A 27494-nucleotide genomic window follows, 5' to 3' on the forward strand; every position below is an offset into this window, starting at 1 on the left:
GTAGAGACTAATCCCTGGAAAAGTAGAAGGGCGGTGAAAAGGAGGAAGAACCACAGTGAGATGGATTGCCAGCAGCTGCAACAGAAAATGGTGAGGATGGTGCAGGATGGCACAGTGCTGTGTTCTGTCCAGAGGGTCACTGTGAGTGGGGAGCTAACTCCCCAGCACCTTTTGTAGCAATATGGGAGGGCTTCAAAAAGTCTGTGGAAACATGGATGAAAAAAATAATAGAAGGTTTTTTTTGTTTGTTTTATAAACTTGGTCAAGCCCCCTCTTGGGTTTTTTCCCCACTTACCCTCATATAATCACAAGAGCCCTGGTGACATAGTGGGTTATGGGTTGGGTTGCTAATCGTAAGGTTTAGCAGTTGGAAACCACCAGCCACTCCACAGGAGAAAGATTGGGCTTTCTATTCTCGTACAGAGTTCCTCTCAGAAACCCACTTTGGCGGTTTTATGAGTCAGAATTGACTCCCTGGCAGTGAGCTTGGTTGGGTTCTGCATGAGCAGTTCTCTCTCTCTAAGACCTGCCTGTGGCTTTTCATCACCTCGGGGGTGCAGGGGGGGGGGGCGTTCCTCTAGAAGTGTGGGTCTCCGACCAGCTCTATCCAAATCATCTGAGTTGCTTTTGAAAATGTGAATCCCCAGTATCTCTCCTCTCTTCCTCCCAATCCAGTCAATCATCGGGATATGTGGCGTTCATGAATCTGCATATTAATTAAGTGTCCTGCATCAGTTTCATGCATGCAATTTGGAACACGGCTTTATTTGGTGCCCTGAATAAACATTTCATAATTGTACAGTACGCACTTGTCAACCCCTCCCACTTTCCCAGCAAGAACTTCCGAAGACAGCTGAGGGGATAAAGGGGTTTTGATTACCCCCCAGTGAGTGCCAGTGTGGGCCTGAGAACTCTCTCCCACTATACAACTTCACCTTCAGGCAGACCTCAGGGTACCATGTACCTGTGTGATCTACTTAGTGATTTCTGGGAAGGCAAGACATCCAACTCACCCACCTTAAGTAGGCCCTGGTCTCGCCAGGCAGGGCCTGGAGGCACGGCTACGTTATGAGACAGTTTGCCATGCATCCCAAATTTCTGCAGGTTCTGGGTCCTCTGGGGCAATACTCATGGACATTTACAGCCAAGCTAAGCGCACTGATAGAAACCTCCCTCATGGTTGCCAGGGCAGATAGGCTTGCCTGCCAGGGTAATGGGGAGGCTTTCTTTCTGGAAGGGCAATTGCAGTCCTAGGCTAAGTAAGACCTCTTGGGATGTCCTCATTGCAAGTGCAGGTACCATGGGGCCTTATTTGTTAAAAGAGGCTACAAGGTCAGCACATTTTCAGGGGCAAGGGCAAGGGCAAGGGCAGGGCAGGAGAGGCAACATCAAGGAAAAAAAGCATGTTGTCCTGTGGCAACTGGAGCTTGCGGAATCCACCCCAGGTGATACTCATACTGCCTGCTGCTTTTGCTAAAAACTCATTGTTGCCTCTGACCCAGAGGCTTTAATTTTATTTTTCTGGTAACTATCGATGTCCCCCATTCGTCTGTCAGTCTGTTGTACAGTGGTGGTGTGTGGTGTGTGTGGCTGTGGTGCTGGCAGCGAGCGATGCTGGAAGGTATTTCATCATCCCAGCAGGATCACCCGGGATGAACAGGTTTCAGGAAGAAAGGCTTGGTGATCCATTCCCCAAATCAGCTGGTACAAAGCGTTATGGATCAAACAGGAGACCCAAGGCTGAGCACAGCATTTCCTTTTATTACACCGGGAGTCTCGGATTGGGAGCCCCTACTCCGGTGAGCTGAGCGAATGGCGGTTGGATAAGGGAGCAGAAGTCTAATGGGCCAGGAAGGCGACGCAGCCCCAAAGCCAACGCCACCAGACTTGGGGCCCACTTGCCTAGTGGTGGTTTTCCACCCCCAGCAGGGACACCGCGGGTGGCAGTGCGTGCGGAAGGCGACATCGGGACACGTGCTGGTCCCTCAGATGGCGGGGCGGTGGGCTGAGTGCGCGCGGGGGTGGGGTGGGGTGGGGTGGCGCCCCGGACAGGCCTACTTGAACTTCTAGGTGTCCAGACGGGGCGCCGGGGACCCGCGCTGTTCTGGGAAGAAAAATGCAGGGCAGATCACGTCCGACGCCTGTACCGGCCCCAGGCGGCCTCCCAGTCCCCGGAGCAGCGCGCGACGCAGCAGGCGGATGCGGGAACAGGACTGGAGCCAGGCGAGCCCGGGCCGGTGGTCGCCCGGGTGGGAGAGTCCGGCTCCCACTGGGCCGGGCGCGGGTGGGCGGGGCGCGCAGGTGCGGCCAGGGGCGGGGCCTGGGAGTACGGGGGCGGGACCGGCTCCGCGACGCCCCCGCCCGCAGCCGCGCGGACTTGTGGGTAGCTGGGGGCCGCCAGGTGACAGCTAATGGCGGCAGCCGCCTGAGGCGGACAGCAGAGCGGGGATCGGCGCCGGCAGCACTGGGCCGGCGGGCTCCACGAGCCATGGACTGGCCGACAGCGGCGGGCGGCGAGGGTGCCGGGGGCTCGGGGCCTCCAGGCGCCTGGAGGCCTCCCCGGGCCGCGGGGGGCCCCGGCGGCGCCTCCCGACAGCCCAGCGTGGAGGCCCTGGACAGGTAAGCCGGGAGGGGTGGGGGGCAGCCTCCCAGCCCTACCCCGAGAGACGCCCGGGTGCCCCCCTCCACGTCCTGGGCCCGGGCCCTGCCTGGATCTCCTGAAACGTCCTCCAGCCTCTCCCACTGGGGGGCCCTCGCCGGACACCCCCCACCATGCGAACCCCTCCCTAGGGCTTCCTCCCTCCCCAAGTCCCCTGAAGTCCACCGTCTGGGCCCCACCCCTTCAGACCTCTTTTCTTGGCGACTCTCAGCATTGCCCCCCCTCCCCACTTCCGTTTGGTGACCAGAGACGCTCCTAGCCCCCAGGGCCTTGGGAGCTGTCAAAACCATCCAGACCACCTCGCTGCCCCGCCCGCAGCAGCCAATCCAGGGGGAGGAAGTTCGCCCCAGCTGGCTTTCCTCTCCCAGCCATATCTTTTCCCCTTGTGGTTTCTAGACAGAAATCCCACCGCCTGCCCTGTATCAGGGTTCTGAGTGGCGACTGGTGGGGTGCAACCCGAAGGCGTGGGAACCAAAGTCACCTCACTTGGAAAATTGGGTTGGCAAACTCCTAGTGCTTTGGGTTTTCAGACGTTGAAAGAAAGGGCGTACTGGTTTCCTGAGTGGTCTGGTTGAAGCAGAGGCCCATGGTGCCCAACTGGAGGGCCCGCGAGGGGTAGCTGACCCTCGAGCCCAGACTATCTAGTTTTCCCACATCTTGGGGAAGAGTTGGACAAGCCTGCATTTAAGCCAGAAGCTGTTGCAATCCTGCCATGTGGCGTTGAGATGTTGGGTCTGCCCGCATTGCAATGGATGCCGAGACCTTCATTAGGCAAGCAGCCCACCACAGTTGAGATACAGCAGGCATTAGGCCAGGTTTGGGATGGCTGGCAGACAGCGAGGATGGAACAATGCAGGGCAACTTTGGCACTCTGACTCACTGTTCAACAATTTCAACCAGTGGGCTAAAAGCTAGGCTACAGATAGGCCCAACCAGCAGGGCCGGGGCTGGGCCGTGCATCTGAGGCTTCTGGGAAGCTCGTGATGAACTCCAGCTGGCCAGGCCCCACTCCTGACTTACAATTCAAGGCTCTGGGTGAGGGCCAGAAGTTAGTATTTTTTCCACAGCTCCACGCCCTCAGTTGTAATCCACTGTATTGGGAGTTCACTGAGGTGTGGCACTGGAATGCGTCCCTGGTTGGGGGCGGGTATGGACAATAAGCAAGGACCTTCTCCTGGGCAGCTAGCATTGGACAAGAGTGGTGAAGACAGCTGACATTAGCAGCAGGCAGAATGGGGTGAGCTTTCTAAGGAATTGGTCAGGAAAGGTCCACACGGAGGCAGGCTCAGCTGGGCTAGGCCTCCTAAGGAACCACGCACTAGACCCCACTGTGGGGAAGTGCTACCAGCTGTAAACTAAAAGGTCACTGGTTCAAATCCACGAAGCCCTCGGTGGAGGAAGGAGGAGGTAGGTAGTTTGTCTCCATCAAGATCACAGCTCCATTGTTCCTAGGAGGCAGAGGGGGCTGTATGGGTATCTGTTGGCCTACAGCAGAATCACTGCACAGGCTTGATTCAAATGCAGATTCTTTAGCCCCTTCCTTCCCCCCAGGATCATCAGTCCACCTCTGGGGAAGCACTTGGAATTCTAAATTTTAATATGCACTGTAGTTACCATATGAAACCTGGTGGACTAGTGGTTATGAGTTAGACTATGATCTGCAAGGTCAGTAGTTCGAAACTCCCAGGCCTGCCATGGGAGAAAGATGGGGCTTTCTAATCCAATAAAGAGTTACAGTCTCAGGATCCCACAGGGGCAGTTCTACTCTGCCCTGTAGGGGCACTGCGAGTCAGCATGGACTCCATGACCGTGGGTTTGGTTTTTCAGTTTGGTAATTACTGTATAAGTAGGTGGTCCACGTGATCTGTTTTTCCCAGACTGGCCCTGGTTGACCCCCTGGGGCAGGGTCATTATTAATGATAACCTCCTTGGATGCTCAGTGCCTTGCTTTGGAATAAGACATGACTTGCCCACCCTTGCCATGAGGACCAACAACAGGATGTTAATCAGGCCAGCTCTTGACTACAGGTGGACGGGTAACACAAAAGCTCTGGAGGTGGGAGTCCAGCATGTGGCCCGAGGACAGGAGCGGAGGTAGGTGTGACAGGGAGGGACCAGGGCCCTCAGCTCAGCTTGATGAGGGCTCTGGCAGTGGGTAGAGCTGCAGAGCTCTTGGTGTTTGGCTTACAGAGAAATGGTATTGCTGGGATGAGAAGGTTTAGGAAGTAACAGGCTCCCAGCTCTGGACATAGTGGTGATACGGTGTGCCATTCACATGTCCAGGAACATGTACCTGCCAAAGAGCAGGGATGGAGATCTGAATAGAAAGGGGTGCTTCTCAGTGCCCTCAGCAGGTAGAGGTGACATGATTTGTGGACCATTCATTCAGCTGTGGTGGGTGCTACGTTCAGAAGCTTAGGGGCAGGCAGGTTGTGGGGCTGTTAGGCTGGTGCCACATAGACAGGGTGAGTTGGCTGTGGCTCTGTCCCAGACTAGAAGGAATGGCTCCCAGGAGCATTGGCGTTGACAGCAGGAGAGTCCAGGTTGGAGGGGCAGAGCTGAGAGCCCCATAGTCTGCAAGTAGTTGGAATCAGGAGTGTGGAGGGGAAACATGCTACAATGTAGAGGGGGTCCGGGGCCCAACCCCACCTGCCTGGCACTGCTCTGGCCATTGGGATAAGCTGTGAGCCAGCTTGCTTTTCAGAAGACCTCCTAGCATGGAAGCTGGTTTTCAGGAAGCTTTGGGGTCTGGCCACACCCATGGACTGAAGCTGTCACTTCTCTCCTTGATTGAAGCCGTAGCCCTGCAAGAGGATGTGGCTTATTTAGTTAACCAGCTTGCTGGTGACAGAAACAGGACTCAAGTCTTGGCTGCCTGTCAGCAAGCCCATTCAACCGTGCTGTTTGTCCCGGCGTTGACCAGAGCACTTCCCGTCGCAAGTGATACAGAGCCCCAACTCAGTCTAGCCCCAACTCAGTCTAGCTTTAACCTAAAAGGACATCTCTTGGGTTCCAGAACTGGGCAGAGACAGTGTTCTCTTGTCTTTGAGGGCCCCTCTAGGTAATGGGTATGGGACGTGGCCTCCAACAGGTCTGGAGAGGGGCCACCCAGCCCAGGATGAGAGGAAAGCCTGAGCGGACCTGGTTCTGGGTGACTCACCTGCCACTGAGGGCAGGAGGAGGAAGGGGCCAGTGTCCCCAACCCTGTGAGGTAGGGCGCAGGAGCTCCCCAAAGGAAAGAGATGTGTCCTTATCCGAAGAAGGGTGCTGGACTTACCAGCTTACCCACAACGAACTCAGGGCTCCTGCTGTTAGATGTGCCATCAGGGGCGGTGCTGACAGAGAATAAGGCAGATAACTAGACAACGTTAAAGGGGACTTAGATGTTATAAAGGAAGTTGAAGTCCCTCGTTTGTTCCTGCTTCCACCGTTTTCGTGGCATTGTGGCTGAGAGATTCCATACCTGGTTGAAATGTCAGCCTATTCATTGAGGGCTCTTTGCATCGCTTTCCTACTAGATAGATAGACAGACAGCCACCGTGCTGTCCTGAGAGGAGACGGCCATTTGGGTCCATAGTCAAGTGCAGCGATCAACTTAAATGCACATGTGTTACTTTCATTGGTGATGTCATTTTCAAAGGTCTCCTTGCTGAACCCTTCAACTTAGTTTGCACCCTAGACTCTCGGCAAGCTCTTCCTGTCATGGAACTGTGGACAACCACTGCCGCCTCTGTTGGCCCATCTGTGAAATAAGAGAGTTTGACTCTCTCCTGCCCACCTCCAGGGTCACTGTGAGGCTTGGGTGGGCGAGGTGCTCTGAGCACCGGGGAGCAGTACGCAGGTGGAAAATGCTGGCCTTTTTCCCCTCCGTGCTGTGCTCTTACCAACGGGCTGGCTGGTATCTGTGGTGCTGGCTTCTCTTTGTCCTCCCGCACAGTGAGCCAGGAACTATTGACCTGTCCTAGAAAGACAGGCGTCAACTAACAGCATGTTCCCCGTGTGCTCAGTGGGGTCATCTCGGAAATGAGTTGGCCAACCCCCTTTCTGCCTTCTTGTCAAGCTGGGGTGTAATGATGACCCCTGCTGAGCCTTGTGTGAGTTGGCAAAGCCCTTAGAGGCACTCTAAGGTGTCGTTCTTACTGCATGCCCACCATGACTTTCCTCGTTTGCCCTTGGGTTCTGTAAACAGTCACTTTGATTTCCTAGAAAGTTCATGGTGTTTTAAAAGATTGAAAATTACCCATGTGAAATTGATCAGATGATTGACAAGAACATGCTATCAAATAAGTATCCCAGAACACAAGTCTTTTTATAGAGCTATGACTTGGCATCTGTTTCACATCAGAATTTATTTTCTATAGATTGCGTTAGAAATATGTATTCCATACCCTTGTAACAGAGGGGAAAATATCCATAAAATGCCAGAGAATGATATGCAGAACCTTCTATGAAGCTTGTTTCAACTGCTTGAGTCCTCTGAAATTAACCTTGGACCTAACATTTCTTCCTCATTGTCAATTGGTCGGTATTTCAGTTCTTATATTAAATATAAAAGTAACCAACTGGTCTAATAAAAATTCATTCTTTGGTCTAATAAAAATTCATTCTTCTAAAAAAATAAAATGTCCATATATCACTAAGAGTCATGTGGTTTTAAATTGTTTACTGACACGATTTCTTTTAGTCCCACAGGATCTCATGTTGAGTGGTGTAAACAGCTTATAGCTGCTACAATTTCTAGTCAGATTTCAGGTTCAGTGACATCAGAAAATGTATCCAGAGATTACAAGGTAAGCAACAATTTGGTGCTACTACGTTCTTGGTCGGAATACTAAGGAGCTGAAGAGCTTGGGTCCTGGATGCTCCACTATCATTTGTTTGGAAATGAGGGTGTAGGTCTCTGTTATTCAATCTGGAATTGCAAAGAGCAATGTTACGGATATTTGGAATTCTGAGGAAGAACTGTCTTTAGATTAGCATCATTCTTTTTTTCAATTCAAGTTCTAGTTTATTTTTTAAATATATGTATTTTTGTCTGTTAAAGTTCTGATTTTCAGAGACCGTCTGGTATATTTCCCTAACTTTACAATTTCCTTTTTCCTATTTAGGCATCTGTCTGTGAGTACTCAGCTAAACTTTCATGTTTCTTTTCTTTTTTCTTTTTAAGCAAAAGGGAAGAAATTTATTGGAGCCCATATGGGAAACCCTAGAGGGGTCCAGCATACCCTACTGTGTAGGCATGCCCAGCAAAGGGTCATACCATTCAATGTACCCCCATGTCCCAGAGGGTTATATGTTTCTTAACATGTGAAACTGCACAAAATCTCGAAAGAATTCTTTGGGCAGCCACTTGTTTAGTTCGTAGCGATATGAAAAATCGCTCATTTCTTTTTCAAGTTAGATGCTCTGTTTGTTCTCTAGTGAGGGGTGGCAGGCTCATCAACAACAGGCACTGGGCTGGTCACTCCCCACTGGTTGCCGAGCTTACTCCTGGAAGACAACTGGTGCTCAATAACGACCCATAGAATCAACTAACAACCTTAAAAGGTTCCAGTACCCTGTTTGTTAAGGTTAAAGAAGAGTCTCCCTAATCTGCCAGTGAAGTGTTGACAGGTGTGCTAGATGAGACCAGGCTGAAGCGTCAGGAATTCCTTGTTCATGCTAGTCCTCTGCACCTGCTAGCACGGGATCTCTGTTTGTACCGGGCGGCATGTATGCATGCCAGGTAGTGTCATATCCCAGATGCCCATCAGTTAACAGTCTCTCAAGAGCAGGACCTCTCCAGTCTCTCAACCTACTGGATGGTCTTCACTACAGAACCACCATAAGGAGCGTAAAGGCTTCTTTTTGCGGTAGCCACCCTCCCACCCACCCCTGCCTTATCAGAAGGTTAGCCTCAGTTCCTCTTTAGCTCATAGCCTAGCAAGTGCAGAAAGTGAGAGGTCTCCTTGAGATTAGCTCTCGCTCACTCTCGCTCTTCATCCGGTGTTGTTGATTATGCATGCTGCCAAAGACACGCAAGGCCGGCAGAAGGGGAACTGCACAGCCCACCCTGTAATGTGCTCTTCACATTACTACTGAGAGGGGCCGGGCCCTTCAGCCCCTGACCAAGCCAGACCCCCCACCCCCACCCTCAGTCCCTAGTGGAGATACTGCCCTGCTGAGGGCAGAGAATACCATATATTCACCTAAATTGTGTAAGGTATGGTTTTTTTTTTGGTTTTTGCATACCACACAATCCCCGTGCATCATATCTGCTTGTGCACAGGATGTTTATGGGCTGAAACTGACTCCTGTCAGTGTCTCAGTGGGATTTTATATCTTGACTACCATGTACCAAGACATCTTAAATGAGCAAATGAAGGTACACAAGTCTGACACGACCAATGAGGTATATCACATAGGGACCATAAGAGCAAGGGGAGGAAATCTTAAAGAACTAGAGGATAGTTTTGTGGTTCATCAGTGCCACACCGTTGCCTGTCACTGTTTATGGGAGTAGAAAGCCCCGCCTTTCTCCCACTGAGTGGCTGATCCGTTTGAACTGCCGGTTATGTGGTTAGCAGCCCAGAACATAATCCACTATGCCCCTGGGGCTCCTCAGTAGTCCATGAGAAGAGCGTAAAGGGTACGCCCATAAACATATTGTTGGGTTTGTTTGAAATGAACCTGTTTGTCGTGAAAGACTCCAAGCCCAAGTCAGTTTTGCTTGTACTCCTCTTGTTTTAGCTACTCAGGCCAATATTTAGGTTTCAGGGATAAGGAATCTGGAGGGATTTTTTTTGGCTGGGTAGGGGACCATATTTTAATAATTAAGTATTTTATAATGTTTGCCCCAAAATAGCATATCAAATGTGAGTTACTCGACATTGCTTAGAGGAGGGCAACATTAAAGAAGAGTGGATTTTAAATCTACCCAAAGATACATATCGAGTAAATAACAGCACACAAAACATACCGAGGTGGTAGGTGAAAGAGCACGTTTGGGAGCCCGTACCCAGCTGCAAAAGTAACTGGTTGCCCTACTGAATGTTAGATCAACTAAACTAAGAAATGCATGCTTTCCTGTCATGTCATCTTGAAGCTGTTGTTGTCTGATCCTGAAAACAACTAGAATATAAGAAAAGGGTTTAGTTTTGGCCCCTCCACCCCCAGTACTGATTCAACTGCTTTCAGTTTGACTAACCTCAGGAGTGAAAAAACTTCTATCTTGACTATGTCAAGAAAACATTAAGAACAGGGTCTGAAAGCCCTCTGCCATAGAATAGACCAAAAATACAGTTACCAATTGCAGTGAAACAGCTTTTGGAACTGATGGTAGAAATGCATAGTTGATGATAATAATGCTCATTGTTTGGAAAGTAGCATTAGGCCAGAAGGAGGGTGAAGAATGGGGGAGTAAATAAAAATAGTGCGGATTAGCTTTGTGACTGTGTGAGCCCTCGGGGGTCTTCTTATCTGTAAGGGTGAAAGAGGTTGGATTAGATAAGTCTGGAAATGCCATTCTTTCTAGAGCACTCTTCAGTTCTCTTTGGTCCAAAGGGGTTTGATTTTGTCCAGCTTTAAGGAAATTAGGACATTGCAGTTTTAATGTGATCATCTTCCTCTTGCTTCATCGTTATTATCACCACCAGCACCACCACCATCTTTCCGTCCCTATCTCCCCCGCCCCATGCACACAGTAACTAGATCTCGAAGCACTCTGAAGAATTAAGAGAAGATGGAGGTCTTGTGCTTAGTTTAAACTTTTAAAACAGGTCAAGAAGGCAATTAAAGTCTCAATCCTCAACAGAAATGTTCAGTAGGTCTTTGAAGGTGGGGGAGTACAGTGTTTTAGAAAGGCTGCCTTCTATTGGGGCTAGGTCTTGGTTAAGATTTCTTACATGGAGAGTATGAGTCTATGGCCAGGGAAACCTGAGCATAACCTTTGCAAATCCGTGGTTGTGATCCATGGCTGGCTGCAGACCTGAATGCTGGCAGAGGGCACTTAGTGAATGGCTAGGCAGACAAGGCAGTGGCTGGGAGAGTGCAGCATCACCTACCCAAAGCAATGCAAGGAAAATCAAAAGAACAGACCCTACTACTGCTTCTTGGAACAACGTTCTCCCCTTTGTATTGAATAGGTTTACTTTCCAGGAAGGATCCTTTCTTTTAAATGCCACGATTTGGACTTCGCCTTCCAAGAAGATGAAATAGACATACTTTCCCCTGGCGGTCTCACTAAGTGTAACTAAAAACCTGCGTGTTATTTATGAACTAAACATAAGAACATACCAAATGATAGAAAAGCCACAGGATCAGCTAGAGACTTCAAGACACAAGGAATGATTGGTGAGAAATATTATAAATATGTTGTATTTCTTTATACCAGCAATGAACAATTTGTCCTCAAACATGCAAAACTGTGTTGGGAAATGTACAGCCAGAAGGATTGTGAAGCTTCATGTCACGTACCTTGGACATGTTGTCAGAAGAGAGCAGTCCCTGGAGAAGGACATCATGCTGGGTAGGTCCAGGAAAGAGGGGAAGACGTGAGGAGATGACTTGACACAGTGGCTGCAACAGTGAGCTCAAACAGCAACTGCAAGGCTGGTGTCAGACTGAACAGAGTTTCTTTGGGAATAGCCTGCCTGGCACCTAACAACAACAGCAATTAATCCATGGAACCTAACATTGGAAATACAATGGCATTTACAATTGCTCGAAACGTGAAATGCAAAATTCAAACCAAATCACGGCCACCAAGACGATTTCGACTCAAAGAAACCCTCTAGGACAGAGTAGAACTGCTACCATAGGGTTTGGGGGCTATAAATCTTCACCAGAGCAGACCGCCTCACTTTACTCCCTCAGAAGAGAAATATCATGACAAATAATCATATGAAAAGAGGTTAAACATCATTAGCTGTTCAGTGATTCCCAAGTAAACTACAATGCGATTCCACTTCACACTTATCAGAACAGGTAAAATGAACACTTGTGACAGAGCTGAGTGCCATACCAGCCAGGACAAGCGGAGGCTGGATTCCTTGCACGTTGCTGGTGGGAAAGTAAACAATATAGCCACTTTGGAAAACAGTTTGGCAGCATCTTCAAAAAAAAAATGTCTACCATAAGCCCCAACCTCACTCCTGGGCATTTGTCCCAGAGAAATGAAAACTTCTGCTCACACAAAAACCTGTACATGAATGTTTATAGCAGCTGTTTTCCTAATAGCCTCAAACTGGAAACAACCCAGCTGGTCTTCACCAGGTGTCTGGGTAAATAAGCCAGAGTCTCCATCCGCTGCAGAACACTGAATGGGGAGAAGAGAGAGCTTTTCAGTTCAACAAGTTGGCTGACTCTCAGAGGAATGATGCTAAGTGAAAAAAGCCAATCCAAGGGGGTCTATACCATGATTCAACTTATGTACAACTCTTGAAATGACACAAGTGTGTCATGATTCAATTTATGTACAACTCTTGAACTAACACAAGTGTGTCAGTAGTGGTTGCCAGGAGGTAAGGGGTGGGGCGGAAGGGAAGTGGATGTGGTTATAAAAGGGCAATGGGAGGGAGCTTTGGGACCCAATTATTTTGTTTTGCATTCCCATCCTTATCTGTATCTCTATTGTGTTGTGTAACAGTGGGCTCAAACATCAAATTAAGATATTGTCCTATCAGTTTGCAATATCCTACTACTGGAGGGGGGGCATTTGGTAAAGGGTAGGTGAGATTTCTCTATATTATTCCTTATGACTGCATGTAAGTCTATGAAAATCTCAAAAAAAGTTTAATTTTGGAAAAGTCTAGATCATTAGCAACTATTGATATAACAACTCATAATATAAAACAGGCATTAATTTAAATGGGAAATGCAGTTATGCTGATGTGTATTTCACAATTTAATGTGGGATACAGGTATCAACAAGTACCCTGCCTGTAATTCAATTACAGATCAATGGATCTCTTCTATAAGTGCAAATTGGGGTCATAATACTTCCACAAGGATGTGCTTGACCTGCTCCTTGGCCAGGTTTTGGGAAGCAGTCATGAATGAAGGCGTGTGTTTTAGGTCAGGATATGAGTATGGACATTGGGCAAGGTTCAGGCCTGGCCAATCTCTCCCACCTCAGGGCTGTATTTGATGTTCGTGTTGGAAAGTGATTTGGGCAGTAACTTGGCTTTGAGACTGTTACTGACCTGCCCTTGGTCTAACTCAAGCCAGCTGTTCCATAAACTTTTGGTTATTGAGGCTCTACTGCAGCAAGAACAGTTTCCTGATCTAACCATTCAAACTTCTTAGCAGGGGCAAATCTTTCCTTTGTCATTTGTCTTGTACCAATTGGTTTGCTAGAACACAATTTAGATCATTTATACACTTTACCCCTAAAAGAGAAAACAGTGATGTCCTTTACTCCAATATTGCAATCTTTTCTTGAAAAGACGCTTCCTAGAGACATAAGTGGAAAGCTAACTGACTTACAAAAGACTGATGCTTATATGGCTTAAAATTGTCCTGTGTGACTTATCAAAAAGATTATGTCATTTAGAGTCTGAGCATTTGTATTTGGGTCACAGCCCTGTCAGTGACCAGCTGCCTAAGAACGCACTTAACTTTGTTGGGCCACAGGCTTCTCATCTGTATAATGGATATTATAGCAGAGGTTGAAGTACTGAATGAGGCAACATATGTATGAAGCACATACAAATGCTCATTTAAGCTATCTTGTTTCTCTTTACGAGTATACCCCTCAAACCCCAAACTCACTGCCATCCAGGCAATTCTGACTCACAGCAACCCTACAAGTCAGTAGAACTGCCCCTATGACTTTTTTTGGGTGCTTATTTATTAATTTATTTTTAAACATTTTATTAGGGGCTCATACAACTCTTATCACATTCCATACATATACATACATCAATTGTATAAAGCACATCCGCACATTCCTTGCCCCAATCATTCTCAAAGCATTTGCTCTCCACTTAAGCCCTTTGCATCAGGTCCTCTTTTTTTTTTCCCCTCATTTCCTGCCCCCCCCTCCCTCATGTGCCCTTGGTAATTTACACATCGTTATTTTGTCATATCTTGCCCTATCCGGAGTCTCCCTTCCCCCCCTTCTCTGCCGTCCATCTCCCAGGGAGGAGGTCACATGTGGATCCTTGTAATCAGTTCCCCCTTTCCAACCCACTCAACCTCCACTCTCCCAGCATCGCCCCTCACACCCATGGTCCTGAAGGTATCATCCACCCTGGATTCCCTGTGCCTCCAGCCCTCATATGTACCAGTGTACAACCTCTGCCCTATCCAGCCCTGCAAGGTAGAATTCGGATCATGGTAGTTGCGGGAGGAAGCATCCAGGATCTGGGGGAAAGCTGTGTTCTTCATCGGTACTACCTCACACCCTGACTGACCCATCTCCTCTCCTAAACCCCTCTATGAGGGAATCTCCATTGGCCGACACTTGGGCCCTGGGTCGCCACTCTGCACTTCCCCCTTCATTCAATATGGTATATACACACACACACACATATATATATACCTATACACACATATCTATTTTTTTTCCTGATGCCTTCCTTATACCTGGTTGCTTTGGCACCTCGTGATCGCACTGGCTGGTGTGCTTCTTCCATGTGGGCTTTTTTGCTTCTGAGCTAGATGGCTGCTTGTTCACCTTCAAACCTTTAAGACCCCAGACACTATCTCTTTCGATAGCCGGGCACCATCAGCTTTCTTCGCCACATTTGCTTATGCACCCATTTGTCTTCAGCGATCCTATCATGGAGGTGTGCAGCCAATGATATGATTTTTTGTTCTTTGATGCCTGATAACTGATCCCTTCGGGACCACTCGATCACACAGGCTGGTGTGTTCTTCCATGTGGACTTTGTTGCTTCTAAGCTAGGTGGCCGCTTTTTTATCTTCAAGCCTTTACAACCCCAGTCACTATCTTTTTTGATAGCCAGGCACCATCAGCTTTCTTCACCACATTTACTTGTTCACCCACTTTGGCTTCAGCAGTTGTGTCGGGAGAGTGAGCATCATAGAGTTCCAATTTAATAATAGAAAGTATTCATGCATTGAGGGAGTGTTTGAATAGAGGCCCACGGTCCTTCCGCCACCTTAATACTTAACCTATAAATATAGACACATAGATCTATTTCCCCATCCTCCTATATATATCTGCATGTACATGTCTTTGTCTAGACCTCCATAAATGCCCTTTGACTCCTAGCTCTTTCCTCCATCTCCCTTGACTTTCCTCCTGCCCTACTACCATGCTTCGTCACCACCTGGGCTACAACTATACCTCTTCTCTACGCAACCTTACCCTTGATCATTCCCCACCAGGCCTGTCACTCCCCCCTCTCTACCATTTTGGGTCCCATGTTGTTCCCTTGACCCTGTGTTTGTTAACACCACTACCTTACCCCCCCTACCCCCCCCAAGTCCCCCCGGAACTGTCGGTCCCGTTGTTTTTCCTCCAGATATTTCATCCAGCCTGTCCTATTCAGACAGAGCTGTGGAGACACTAACATGCATGAAAACAAGACAGAGGAAAACAAAGCAACAGTATACAACCAGACAACAAAACAACAAAACAAACCACTGACAAAGAACAAAAGAAAACACTTCACAAAAGAAAAGCTTGTAGTTAGTTCAAGGATCGTTTGCTGGCCCTTAGGAGCGTTTTCCAGTCCAGTCTGTTGGGGCACCACGCCCTGGTCCCAAAGTCCACTTTCAGCATTCCCTGGGGACCTTGCCACTTCATTCCCTTGCTGTTCCGCTGCACTCCTCCAGTGCTTTGCCTCGTTGTGGTGGGATCAAGTCAGGTGCAATTCCCACACTGTGTCTCCAGTGCTGTCCCCTGTATCGCCCTTAGTCACTGAGTGGCATCATTTCTCATAGTGGGGCCAGCCATGTTGTTCTCTCTGTGGACTGGCTGTTCTACTCAGGAACATCATCCTCATGGCCTGGTGGGCCAGGCTGTGCTCCACTCTCTCCTCCTGCCCCTTCATCTGCTCCCGTGTGCTCTGAACAGATATGTCCATCTCCCGGAGCTGCAGAGTCAATGTCGTTCTTAGGAACAAATTCTTTTCAGGGGAGGGGCAGGAATCCACTTAATTTATGGTGCTGGGGCCAGCCTCCCAGACCTCTCCACCGGTTCCCTACTCCACGCCGGGATATTGCATTCACACCTTGCGGCACTGGGTTGAAGTCTGGTCCCACTTTCCCTGTGGAGATATAAACAATACCCTCCCCTTGGGTGGGTTAGTGCCCCATGCCCCCACTCCCCTTTTCTTCCTTATATTCATCCTTTTGTTTTCCTTTCCCCCCCCTCCTCCACCATTGTCTACCATGTGCATCCCTGGTTTTGGTCTGGTGCCCCTATTTCTTTTTATGGTAGTAGAAAGCCTGCTCTATCTCTCAAAGAGCAGCAGGTAGTTTTGAACCATTGACCTTGTGATTAGAAGCCCATTGAGTAATCACTATATAAAAGGAAATATAAAATGAACACATTGCTGTACAGAATGCAGTTCATTCCATGAGCACCTGTGATGTGCTAAGCTCTGGGCTTGGCTTGGCCCACATGGAATTCACAGTGAGAAGCAAGTAACTTTTTTTTCTAACGATGCCTTATACCTGATCCCTTCGACACCTCGTGATCGCACAGGCTGGTGTGCCTCTTCCATGTGGGCTTTGTTGCTTCTCAGCTAGATGGCCACTTGTTTACCTTCAAGCCTTTACAACCCCAGACACTATCTTTTGATAGCCGGGCACCATCAGCTTTCTTTGCCACATTTACTTATGCACCCATTTGTCCTCAGCAATCATATCATGGAGGTGTGTACCCAATGATATGATTTTTTGTTCTTTGATGCCTGATAACTGATCCCTTCAGAACCACGTGATCACACAGGCTGGTGTGTTCTCCCATGTGGACTTTGTTGCTTCTGAGGAGATGCAAGTAATTATGGTATAATTTGGACTGCATGCGTGTTAAACATGAAAACCAAGTGCAATGGGAGGAACAAGGAGGACAAAATAGGGCATTCTGGGAACTCAGACATAGATGGCCCAACCACCAGAAAGGGAGCACACTTAGGTGAGGTCAGGAGCATGCATGCCAACTAGAGCTAGCTAGTTGGAGTCGACACTCTGCTGTTGCCAGCTGTATGACCTTGGACAAACTACATCATCTCTGGCTGCCTCCATTTTTTCTTTCGGAATACAGAGGCAATCATAGTCTCCCTTTCCTAGAAGGACATCGTGCTGGGTAAAGTGAAAAAGAAGAACCTTAAGCAGACACGGTGGCTGCAACAAATGGGCTCAACCATAGCAATGATTGTGAGATGATACAGGACCATGCAACATTTTTTTCCTGTTGTATGGATGCTGTGAGGCAGACATGACTTGGAGAAACTTAATAAGAGCACAAGAGTGGCTGCAAGGAGGACATGACACCATCATGGTATTGTGTGTCTGACTAGTACAGGCTGTGTTTGGAAATAGGCTGAAGTACTTTCACATTGCTGATCAAGAATAAAGACACTGGAGCCTAATATATTTAGCACCAACATTTTGGTGGGATTTATTATTGAAAAAAGCTGTGTTGGAGGGCGTGCCTTAGGTGGGTATCCACAGTGAGCTGTCTCAGCCTTTGCCCCAGAACTAAACACACTCGCCCAAAGGCAGCCCTGAATGAATGTGGCCTCCTTCTGGGAAGGGCCCACAAAAACAAACTCATCCTCCCTGAGAGTCCAGAGCCAGCAGTCAGGCTGAGACCTTTATCTCAGCTGAAGAGGGCTCCCAGGATGACGGAACCTGAGGGCAGAGGAAGGAAGTTGTACACCCCAACCCAAATTCTTCCACAGTTTTAAATGGTAGTGCCCTTTCTTAATTTTAGTGAAAGCCATTTAGAGTGTGGTAAACAATTTTATTTAATGTTTGGCCAGTATGCTGGCTTTGCTAAATAGAGGATTCATTTCTTTACATCTCCTTGTAGGTTCTTGGAGTGCATAGGAGTTGAGGGAGAGGCTGTGGAGTAGGCAAGAGAATTGTGGTATGTGAGGGAGCATCCAAAAATCTGCATGGAAAAAAATCCATTCTCTTTCAATTCCATTTTTCATGAACCTTTTGAAGACTTTCTCCCCCTCACCACATAGGTTGGGGAATCTGAGACAAGGCAACTGGAAAACATTGCCTGTTGGTACAAGTACTAAGAGTTCCTACTGCTTCAGTTAGCATGCCACCCCAGCTACTGTCACCTTAACTCAGAAGTCTTCAAACTTTTTAAACGGGACCAGTTCACTGTCCTTCAGACCCATTGGAGGGCTAGATTATAGTTTTAAAAAAACTATGAACAAATTCCTATGCATACTGCACACATCTTATGTTGAAGTAAAAAAACAAACGGGACAAAAACACGCGGTGGGCCGGATAAATGTCTTTGGCGTCCCGCCGGCCGTAGTTTGAGGACCCCTGCCTTAACTGATTGAACCCTCTCAATGGCAAAGGAGACCACTGAGCATCACTGATGAGGAGATAAGAGACCCAACTGAAGTTTGTGTGACTCATCTGAGGGTCTGCTGCCAGGGAGTGCTGGGCCAGGGTGTGAGTCCAGAGCTTCATCTTGTGACCACTTAGCTGATGTACTTCCCTGGTCCCCGGTTAGAGACATGCATTCTCAAGTCTGACTACGGATGTAGGGCTTCGTAGGAGCTGATTCCGGTGTCTGTCAACGTAAAACCACTGTTCTCTCCTCTAGCTTCCGTTAGAATCAGATTCTAGAGCAAAAGAACCCTCTCTATATGGCTGAAATGGCTTTTATGTGGAAAGGTGAAAGTGAACTAGAGAGAAGCACTCGGGTGTCAGCATCAAGATATGCTGGTAAGCCTCCATTGCCCTCGCATGTCACCAGTACAGAGCGCTCCATGACAATTGTTTCAAAAGCAGATCGTCATCCCATCTCTGTTCAAACTTTAGAGTTCCGGTTTAGTGACACAGAGTTATAGCCACCTCTGTGTAAAGCCCACTTGCACGACTTGGTTCTGCATTAGAGGATCGTTCCTTAGAAACGCGATCACGACGCGGAGGGAAAGCTATCAGCGCCCTCATGCACTGCTGCTGCGAATGAAAATAGTGTAGCTGTTGTAGCAAACAGTTGAGCACAGAATCATGATCTCATTCACTCACTCACTGCCATCAAGTCGATGCCGACTCACAGCGACCCTACAGGACAGGCTAGAACTGCCCCTGTGGGTTCCTGAGACTTTAACTCAGTACAATAATAGAGAGGCATATGACTCAGCAATTCACTCCTAGGTGTATTCCCATAAGAATTGAAAGCAGTGATTCAGTCAAACACAGGAACACCAACACCTTTGAGCTTGATCTCTTCCTTGTCTGGAGAGAGGATGAGGGAGAAAAAGACAGTAAAAGAATCTGGGTGAGGGATGTTGAGATGACTGGACCCAAGCTGAGGCTGGGGTTGGGGTCAGGAACATGACGAGAGTCATTGCAGCCTTGTTCAAAATAGCCAAAAGGTGGAACCACCCTAAGTACTTAGCAGCAGATGGGTGGATATGTACCATGGGCGACCTAACTCCAAGGGACCACTGCTTAGCCAGAAAGAGAAAGGAAGGCCTGGTATACACTGACAGAGAGGATCCCTGAAAGAAGCCAGGCACAAAGGGACAAAAATGACATGACCCCATTTATAGAAAATTTCTATAATGAATGGGTCAACCCATCTTGACCAATACTTCACACCCTGAGGGGGCACTGGAACGATTCAGAGGGACAACAAAAGCAGATACCTACACTGTATCCTGGATCAAGGGCTATAGTATAAGCATTTTAATTGTCGGGGCATCGAGTAGTTTTCATTTTTGTTTCTTAAAAGGAGTTGGTCGGCCCAATACCTTTTGGAACCTATGAATTCTTGCAAAAGACTGGTGGTTATCAGGGGGACAGGCAGGGAAGCACCACCAGAGTAAGAAGGAAGCATTCACTACATTCATTTCATGAGCGCTTTTTTATGATGATGCTCTGAAGGCAAACCACAAAAGAACTAAACATTAAAGAGCAGTCAGCAGAGAATGGGGAGAAGGGTGTGCTTGGGAATTCTTATTATCTCATCTTTTAAAATAGAAGGCAAGAAGTTGACAAATAAATAAATAGAAGCAGAGCCATATTTACCGTTAGGGTTTATTTACCTCAGAAGAGTAAAACACAGATGACGCTCTGGGAGGGATGGGCAGGAGGACGTGCTATTTTGCTGTCATTCGAGGTTCTTTTTTTTAATTGCCATATATGTATTTATTATGCTTTAATTGAACAGACTTTCCTTTTTAGAGCCGTTTTAGGCACAGAAAACTGGCCAGATAGACTTGACCAATATCTTGCACTTCCATGGTGTGGTCGTTCTAATTGACGAGCCGGCATTGATACATTCTTAGTAACTGGAATCCATTGATTACCTGCAGGCCACTCTGTTGTCCAGTGAAAGGTTTTGCCAAATTTGTCAAGTCATGGGTCCAATCATCACAGGATCATGCAGAACCTAAAAATGTCCTGTGCTCCCCTGACGATCACCAATTTTGCCTCTTCTAGAATGCCAGATGGTGGGCATAATCCAATATGAAACCTTTTCAAATCGCTGCCTTTTTAACTTAGCAATGTACCGTATATACTCAAGTATAAGCTGACTCGAAAGTCAGCTAAGGCACCTAGTTTTACCACAAAAACTGCATTAAAAATGTGCTGAAAACCTTGGCTTATACATGAGTATATGCAGTATGTTCATGGAAGATTCTTCCATGCCCTTCTGTGGCTTGACAGCTGGTTTCTTTTTATTCTGGATAAGAGTCAACAGGGGCAGCTCACAGATAGTCGGAATCGATGCTGTCCTGTGGGGTCCCTGTGAGTCACAATTGACTCGATGGCACTAAGAGTTGAGTCTGGTTGGGCCACAGTTGTGTTCCTGTTTACCTATTGAAGGTCATCTTCGTTGCTTCCAGCTTAGGGAAATTACGGACAAAGCCCCTTTAAACGTGTAAGTATGGGTGTGGGTGTGGATGTAAGTTTTCAACTCACATGGAGGAATGCCCAGAAGATCAAATGCTGCATCATGAGGGTAGCGTAGCACAGTGTGGTAGCTGCTGCCCAACTGACTTCCCAGGCAGCTCTACCATTCGCACCTCACCAGCAACAAAAGAGGGCTCCTGTTCTTCCCCATCCTCATCGGCACCTTTGTTGTTTGATTTCAGTCATTCGAATAGTCAGTCATTGTTTTTCTAATGTTTCGTACAAGCTTTCTTGAAGTATCATTGATGGATCATAAGCTGCACATTTTTCAAGGATTCCCTCTGAGAAGTTTTGACATCTGTGCCCACTAGCCCATTGCCACACTGAGGACTCCCAACGAATCCATGTTTAGGAGCAGACACCAGGCGTCCATTCTTTCTCTAGGAGCTAGAGCATCACGTAATTCAGAATACCCCTTAAACAAAGGGTCTCCAGGAGCCTTTCCTAATGATATAATGATTGTCTGTGAAGTCCCCATATTTTTGTGATTTGATCCATCAGAGTAGCATCTATAAAGCTACCAAGAACCTCAGATGATGATTTGAAGTCTTCCCTAGACCGTTACCACGTTTCACTTTTCAAAAGGTTTGCCCTGGGCTGTGGGCTTGCGAGCACCTGCTCTGCACGTTTAATTGGGCTTCCGGGGATGGGAGGCTGCCTGGCTTCCCCTGACCTAGGCCCCACCTTCCCAGGCCGCCAGCTTCCCTTCCTGCCCTACCCTTCTCCATGCTTGAGTCTGGAGACCCAAGCCAGAAAGGGAAATCCACATTCAGTAGAAGCCAGGTTAATGTTTGTGGTTACAGAGGTTTTATGACACCATTATTAGTGCTAGAGTTGAGCTGGTGTGTGTGCGCGCATATGTGCGTGTGCACGCACACGCATAACAGTAGGGAGGGGCAAGGGCTGTTTTTCTGGCTACTTTGAGAACATGACCACCTTTTGATATCATTGTTCCCATAAGGAAGGTACATTCCAGACCCCAAACAGACATACACATGAACACTGAAACAGCCTGCTCACCATTGCTGACTATAACCCTTGGCAGAAGGGACTTGCACATTCAGTAATGTGGTTTGGCTCAGCCTGCTGGCAATCCCTTTGTCCACGTCACAGAGGAGTCTGCAAATAGGATGACTGGGATCCCAAATGAGACCCAGTGAGCAAATGTGTTTGCATCGATCTGGCTGCTGGTATTCAAGGGTAGGCGGTGTGGAAGGCATTCCTTAGGGAGTTGGCTTCTCTGGCACAGGCCAGGAGTGATGCCTGTCCAATGCTGACGGTCTGTATTTTAACTAACAGGTCTTCAGGAGGCCTGACATAAGGGTAAGGATGGCTGGCTTTTTGTGTGTGTCCGTGCATCCCTGAACACTGCCACATCTGCTGCGTGTTCTCCTTGCGGGTGGCGGCCGGTCCCTCTGGTCACGTGTTCTGCCATGGCGTAGCTCCGAGTGCTCACTAGCAATGCTTTTGTTCGTTCCAATGTTTTCGCCCGCACTAAAAGCCAGTATGTGTGTGAGGGCGGGACAGGAAACGTGCTCCCAGCGTGCAGTGCTGATTGTGGTATTACCAGAACACCGCCCGGAATGGATGTCGTCGCTGGGCTAGGCTGGGCTTATTGTGTGTGCAATCCATGCTCAAGAGTGTGGCTGCCTTCCGCCCCCCTCCCCCCGGGGACAGTGAGAAGCCCTCCTGCCTTGCCCAGGTTTCAGCTCCTGTTCCTGTGTACATGTTGAGTCCCAAGAGAGGAAGTGTTCATTGTGAAGACACATTGAACACAACCACTCCCGTCTGGCTGTTCTTACAAGAGCAGATGTAGCAGTTAAAACCCATGGGGTCTCGCTTCAACTTCCCTCACTGTTCTCCCCCACCCCTTTATTTCAGAGCATTCATAAAGCAAGACAGAGATCGGTAATGTGCATGGTTACACCTGAGTGTCACATGTTGCAGACTAACGTCCTTTCTAGAAACCAAAGCTGTGGGGATGTTGGCAACCCGCTGCAGTGCCTCCCAGTGTAGTTTTCAGTGGTGTGCAAGGCCAGGAAAGTAGATGCGTGAGCAGGCAGTCAGCTCCAAGCCGTTCTAGTGGGTTTATCATCTTTCATCCTTGTTTTCTTTCATGCATGGGACTCATTTTCTTTCTTTGCTTCACTTTGTTAAATAGTACTGTTGGTTTGATGCTTGCATGGACTTGGAAATGCCAGGGGTTTTCTGTGAGTGTGTGTGTCTCTGCTCGTTCACTTCTTGTGTTTGTACATTTTCCTTCGTAAAGGCTGATTCTCTTTTCCATTGGAGTTGTAAACACAGACCTTTCAAAGAATTGGTGGCATTTAAAGACCCCACTGCTCTGAAGGGTGGCAGTGCCAACTGCACACTCAGTTCCGTGTGTCAGGTAGCTTACTGCCCACAGCTCTGAGGCTCTGCCACACTCATGGCCCTCTTTCAGAACGGCAGTCTTTGGAACCAGAGTTTCATAAAATAAAAGAGAGATTTAAGTCGACTGAATACTTTGTGCCCCCAGACACTTGACCCACCTTTACAAAGGGACTGCATCCTTGTGTCATCCTCAGTGCTCATGTTCTTTGATTCCTCCACTCCACTAAACGTCCACCTTTCAACTTGCAAAATAGAGTTGATTCTATGTGGAAATCCATACAGGAGCAGTGTGCTTTTAAAGTGATTGGAACAATGTCTTTTAAAACTTAAATGAGCAAATGTGGTTTTCTAGCTGCTGCATTGAAGCATATTGATGGTATAGTAAGAATGTGATTCAAAACCACATTTAAAAATGAAGTAACAGGTTACATACATATATGCATATGACAAGCATGTGATGTTGCATGTGTGTGCGTGTCACAAACACATCTAATCTGGGATTTCGTTAGGACCAGGGTAATTGACACCACCACCACCCCCTCCGACACTGTAGTCATTCCTTGGAGAATAGGACCAAGGTGTTTAAACTGCATGGCTCTGAGCTTGCTTTGTACTTGGCCTCAACTTTGCTCTGGGCTTGGTGTCTGTGGGACATTCTCCTTTCTGTCAATGTTGTTATGTGTTTGTTTTGTTCCATTGCTCGATGCTAGAATATTGCTTGATTTTACGGAAATGGTACACTCTTTGAAAGCCATGATTTTTTTTTTTTTACTTTTTGTTTCTCTACCCCAACACAAAGGCAGAGTAGATGCGCCACGGTAGGCCGCGGACACTCTAGATGGCCTACACGTGACTGCCTTAACTCCCAGAGGCAAGTGGTGTGCATTGCAAAACCGTGAAAGGTGTGTCGACTTTTACATGCTTAGAGTCTCTACAAAAAAATTCTGTCCTTTCACCTGTCTTGTTTCCACGTGTCTCTCTCTCCCTCTTTGCCTTCTCTTGTCCATGCCCCTGGTGCTGTGCAGGAGATTCAGGAAGAACACAATGGCTACCCTTCCGAGGAGGCCCAAGCTGAGCAGGTGGCAAGTTCTACATATTCATCTGTTTGTAGCTACCGACTCTATCTAGAAGCCATTTCACAGTAGAGTTCTAGATGGTCAGAGATGCTTTCCAAATGCCTTCACCCCTACAGTTGTGTCCTCATGTCCACGTTTGGTAGATTCTATGATGACATTATTTGCAAAATTTGGTTTATCCAACATTTTATCAAGCAGAGACTTGTGCCTCTGAGCTGCATGGTCTCCCCAGATAAGGCTCTTAATGCGGACACAAACTAACAGCCCCTGGTGCCCGCTGCATGCCGCGGTGCTTCGCAGAGACTTCGAGGGGGTGGACTGGGCTTTATGCCAGTTTGCGTGGTCCATGCCTAGCACAGCCCCTGGCCTCTAGAAGGTATTTGTGGACTGTCTTTATAGGAAAAAGGAATCACGGGTCAGATACTGCCAAGTGCCTGCGCTTTGCTCAGTCCTGCTACATACCTTTGAAAGGCTTTAGCAGCAGCCTCTCCCTAAAGTTTACACAGAAACGGTGATGCCAATAAAAAAACAGCTCCCCCCACCCCACCTCACCCCCAGCCAGCCTGCCCTCCTGGGTGCTCTTGAAGCCCTCCGGGCTCACTTGAAAGCTTCTGCTGCGCAGGCATTCTAAAAAATCTCCACCAGGTGGCTTAGATTTGGAGAAAGGGGGTGGGGGGGTGCTTCTGGTATCAGCACTAGTGATGTGGAGCGATGGGGAAGCCAGGGAGCGGTGGAGGACATGTTGAGGGCGCTGATGGACCTCCGCTGGACGCAGAGGATGGCTAGCAGGTGTGGAGGCGACGCCTCCATTGGAGCACTGAGCAAAGGCAGCGAGAGGATGGGTATGTGCCGAGCTGGGATTGAACTCACGAGCAGATCCCCTTCTCTGGCCATGCGGGGCATCAGTTGGATAAATCAAGGGTCAAATCATGTCCTGTGCAACGTAATCATTGCAATAAAAGCTTCATGTCACACACGCGTGTGTCCCCTCTCCTAACACAGCTATATAAAGGGAATCTACTGTACTCACCAAAAATCCATCTTTAAAAGCTCTTTTCTCAAGCTCCTATACTGCAGCTAGCTGTATTTCCTTAACTCAATGAACCTCTTATGGGGAAAGCAGAGCGGTACAACCTTTTTAAAAAAAACAACTGTTTCTTTGTTTTATTCTGATAGTTTATCATCTGAAACAGATCTAGACTCAGTGACTATGTATGAGGGGTTTGCTTCACTCACCATTAATATCTCACCAAACATGCATGCTCAGAGGAAGGTACAGGGTTTCCAAGCCAACATGCCATGACCACTGGGAGAGAAACGTGCGCTCTTCCGCCTTTGTCTGGAGAGCCTGCAGAGGTTTCAGAATGGCCTCACTCACCGTGCTCTCCCACGGACAACACTATTGGTGAGTTCTGGGTTGAAGACTTTAACATGTTTGCTTTGAAGCTAAAAGTGAGGCCACCCCTCCCCCTACCTCCAGAGTCAGTGGATTCAAATAGTTGTCTTTAGTAAATATCTTTATTTTAAGAGTCTCTCCCCCTTTAATTTTAACTACAAGTTACATTCATATTAAGGGATTTAAGCCTATATAATAGATGAGAATACCTAGCTATTACCATAAGCGTTCGCAACATAGCAGTTGAAGGAATTTCCACCTCTGCTACCGATTGAGCTCACTTGGTAAGCAGACCATAAAATGAGGCACTATTTTCAAGGATGTAAATTAAGGACAGCAGACTTTGAAATGAAGGCTTTTCTTAAAGGCGCTCTTCCTAAAAACTAGAGAAGTAAAAACCTGAAATGTCATTGCATGCTCTCCTGGGGGAGAGAGGTCGTTCCTGTCAGGTGTGAGTGTAGAAGTGGATGCCTCCATGGCTCGCCCTGGCCCTTCACATGTGTACTCTCTCCCTGAAGTCTCTTCAAAGCCAACCTGAAGGAAACACACCAAGCTGAACACATTGTTTAGAGGTGAAAAGGGAGCCTATGTGGAAGGATTCGAAATGGGCATGTTTGAGCCTGCAGGCACATGGTCCCTCCCAGTAGAACTGACATAAGGCAGGGGTGGGGCGGGAGAGCAGGGAGAGATTCAAAAAGTTCATGATAAAATGGATTGGAAAGATCATGGATTTTTCTCCGGAGCTTTTTGAAGCCCTTTCATTTGTACCCCTAACGAGTATTTAGCATTGTATTTAGTATTGCTATTTGTATTTGGATTTTTTTCTCTCTAAAATCTATTTCAATTTATATAAATTGTCCTCAGTCTCTTTAAGGAAGCTGACTGAAATCCTCGTAATACCGAAAATAATGAAGAGCTTGTTATTTTTTGACGTTTCAATTAGGATTGCCAAAGGCCTCGATTGTACACATTTCGGTTCATTCACAGAATTGTGCTGAATACCGAGTGTCACCTGACCTGAGCCACTGCTCGCAGCCCTCCGGGGCTGGCAGGCGGCCTGGGGAAGCAGGGCGAGCCCTTGTGAATACAGTGTGCACTGCTACGTGAAAGACCCAGGTCTCAGTCCTCTCCTCCACCGCAGGCTCCCCTGCTTTGCTCAAAAAGAAGAGCTGTGCCCATCTCTGTGGGAAATGCACGCTCTGTGCCACATAGCAGAGGCATCGTTGGGGTTTGGGTCTCCCTGGGCGCGTCCTAGCAGAGAGGCCAAGGAGAAGGTGACCGAGTTACCTAGCTGCTCTCAGGCAGTGGCAGCACCTTGGATGAGCCCCGAGTTCAGGCTCCTGCCTCCAGCCTTGGAGTTTCCAGAACCCCATTTCCTCACCTCCTCTGAGGTAGACAGACAGACACACACACACCCGTTTCATTGTAGCCGACTCTGCACAAAGTAAGCAAGCCCCTCCCTGAGGTAATGATGGAAAGGCTGGACTGCCAGCTGAGCCTTGGCACCTTCGTGGCCTAGCCTGGAGAACATGCCCTTGTGCATGCGCGCGCACACACACACACACACACACACACACAGCTGGTTGCAGTGCCAGTTGGAGCCCTTCTTTAGATCTGCTTGTGGCCCGAGAGGAGAATATCTGAGCCCAGTGAGTTAGAGGTTTCCCAGCCATCACCTCAGTGTGGGCTCACTGGGAAGCCCACGGAAGCAGAGCCTCCCTTGCTGCTGAGGCGGATGGTCCGCCCGCCCTCGCCTGGGCTGGGTCACTGCTCCAGCTAGGTCAGCACGTGCATCAAATGTGGTTTGATTTGTATTGGTTTTCCGCTCAGCAGGTAACCTTTTTTCTGACCCTATTTCCAAATTCTGGAGGCACCTGATCGCTGTCTGTGTAGTGATTGCAGTATGTGCCATGTCCAG

At 48.0% G+C, this 27494-nt stretch overlaps 1 protein-coding gene across 2 annotated transcripts in view; it reads left to right on the plus strand.

Moving 5' to 3' along the window:
* The first annotated feature begins 2382 nt into the window (after positions 1-2382).
* Positions 2383-27494, plus strand: part of MTMR1 (myotubularin related protein 1) — a 47499-nt gene continuing 22387 nt past the window's right edge. Inside the window, exons 1-3 of one of the 2 annotated variants that reach the window (XM_075538741.1) lie at positions 2383-2619; positions 7344-7449; positions 22031-22054. In XM_075538741.1, coding sequence (XP_075394856.1) covers positions 2489-2619; positions 7344-7449; positions 22031-22054 — 261 coding nt within the window. In that variant the 5' untranslated portion in view covers positions 2383-2488. The remainder of the gene's footprint in view (positions 2620-7343; positions 7450-22030; positions 22055-27494) is intronic. The other variant, XM_075538742.1, reaches the window with a different exon arrangement.

The sequence above is a fragment of the Tenrec ecaudatus genome, chromosome X, assembly GCF_050624435.1.
Source record: "Tenrec ecaudatus isolate mTenEca1 chromosome X, mTenEca1.hap1, whole genome shotgun sequence".
Taxonomy (NCBI): Eukaryota; Metazoa; Chordata; class Mammalia; order Afrosoricida; family Tenrecidae; genus Tenrec; species Tenrec ecaudatus.